This window comes from Olea europaea, unplaced genomic scaffold (assembly GCF_002742605.1).
Source record: "Olea europaea var. sylvestris unplaced genomic scaffold, O_europaea_v1 scaffold2854, whole genome shotgun sequence".
NCBI lineage: Eukaryota > Viridiplantae > Streptophyta > Magnoliopsida > Lamiales > Oleaceae > Olea > Olea europaea.
The window spans coordinates 97,724-100,043 of NW_019247060.1; the positions used below are offsets into that span (position 1 = coordinate 97,724).

Sequence of the window (2,320 nt, forward strand, 5' to 3'; positions counted from 1 at the left end):
CCGACCCTGACATGGATTCAAATGTAGTATTAATTTACAGTATAGAATATAACCAAAAGGGACCAAACGCCCGCTGCCAAAAAACACAAACTACCTTCGACAAACTGTAAAAATTACACTAGATCACCGGCCTAAATTACTGGCCTCTTTTTGTACAAATAACATAGGTAAAGGAACTAGAAAAACTAAAGAAATCTTGGTTAAATGAAGCTAAATGACTAGAACCAGAGAGAGTGAGAGGAAACTGCCAGAAAAATGAAGAAGAATGAATTTAGTCCAAGTCTCTCTCTCCCACCGTCTACTTCAATAGTGATAGAAAAGTGGATCTAAATCATAGCCCTTTACTTTAAATCAATGACCCACATTATTCCAAACAAACACAAATCCATGTGAAAGAGTAAGTAGCCAATAAGAGAATGCCGTGTGGCCAGCCATGGAAAAAACGGTTTTCACTTGCCAAAAACGTGATTTTGGGTTTTTGAAAAAAATTTCACACTCATCATCTCGAAGGGGATGCTTCTAAATATCATCAGGAACAGTAACATGTTGGAGCTTGTAAGGTAAAAGCTTACCGCAGAATATAATTTCTTCTGCATGAGACATTTCAGAGCTTAAATCACTGAAAATTTTAAAGAAATTGGACGGCGATGATTGCATGACATGATTCTTGGATAGGTCTTTGACGATATGATCATTTTCATCTGTGTTTATAGGAAAGTCATAAAGGGAAATGTTTTCGTCTAGTTCTTCTGCTATTGATTCTTGATCTTAAACATTTGCAATATGAACCTGTTTCACGTGGGTAGTCGCTAACAATTAAAAAAGGGATCAGACGATTGTGTAAGGAACAGACCTCTTGAGACGAAATCCCAAAAAGGGGTTTTTTATTGGCGATGATTTACAATTAGTTAGATGGAGTACTCGAGCTACCGCCAAACTGATTAATTTCATCACTTGTAAAATCCATAATAACTAGTATAATAAAAAATATTGAATATTAGACTGTAGAGTGAAAGAAATTGAATATATTAATTGTTATATGAGAAGTGAGAAAGAAGAAATTGAAACTTGAATGATTGAATCTGAATCTATAATATAGAAATAATGCGAATTAAAATCGATAGCAAAGTGATTTAAAACTTCAAAAATCATCCCGTATTTATAGATAAAAAAACCCGCGTTATTTTTCAAATTTGAATTTCAAAATCTATACGATTAAAGGTAACAGTGTAACACTATGTAAAAAATGCCTGCCCTAGCTGGCAGCTATAAAGCTATCTAAAAAGACAGCTTTATAGCTGCCTAGTGACCTGCTACCTTAGGCAGCAGGTCACGGCTGCTACTGTGACCTGCTGCTTTAGCAGCAAGTCAAATTTTAAAAAAAAAAAAATTTTGGTCCTTTAATTTGATCGGGCCGAGTATTATTGTCACAAGCCATTTTTGGCCCATGACACGAGCCGGCTCGTGTGGCTCGCTTGCTCGGGCTCGGGCCGACCTCTTATTTTGAGGCTCGATCACCCCGAGCCACGAGCCGGGTGGGCTCGGGCTTTTCCCGAGCCGAGCCACGAGCCGCTCGATCCACCGAGCCTTTTTGACACCCCTAAAACAGACCAAAGAACCCGCTGCCGGAAAACACAAAATTCCGGCCAGCCACCAGTAAAATAACCACCAGATCACGGGCTCAAAACACTGGCCTTACTACCGAAAATATGGCCGAAAAGTATATATAATTAGATCTGAAATTTCCTCAGCCAAAGAGAAGAAAAACGCCAAAGAGAGAGAAGAGAGAAGTTTGCCATTTTTGGAAGAAAAATGAAGAGAAAGTGAGTGTCATTTTTTGGTCCTCTCTCCTGCCGTCCATATCAATTAAATGAGAGTAAAGTTTAAGCTAATCTCAACTCTCTATTTTGATCAATGGCCCATAATGTTTTCAAACAAACACACATCCTTGTGAAATGTAAGTTGTCAATGGAAAGTTGCCATGTGGCCAACAAATGGAGAAAATAATTTCTGTCACTTGTAAAAACATGATTAATGGGTTTTGAAAAACATTTCGCAATCTTCACCTTGTTTTCACAAACCCCTAGTTCTCTCTAGTTGCTACAATTTTCTCCAATTTTGATCCATTCAAAGAAGGGAATTACATCAAACTATGTAGGCCGCGACACGAAACTATCTCTTTGTCCCACAAGAATCAAGATCACGACTTAATACAGACCTAAGGCTAACCGAATCTAGATGAAGCCGATTGAAATAATGCTGAGAAGGCCTGTGATGTGCTCCGGACATCAGCTTTGATCTTTAATTGCGCTTTACATGT

The 2,320-nt window shown here is 38.2% G+C and overlaps 1 protein-coding gene across 1 annotated transcript in view; it reads right to left on the minus strand.

Moving 5' to 3' along the window:
• Positions 1–519: 519 nt before the first annotated feature.
• Positions 520–2,320, minus strand: part of LOC111384137 (beta-adaptin-like protein A) — a 4,002-nt gene continuing 2,201 nt past the window's right edge. Inside the window, exon 4 of the mRNA XM_023008386.1 lies at positions 520–767. Coding sequence (XP_022864154.1) covers positions 520–767 — 248 coding nt within the window. The remainder of the gene's footprint in view (positions 768–2,320) is intronic.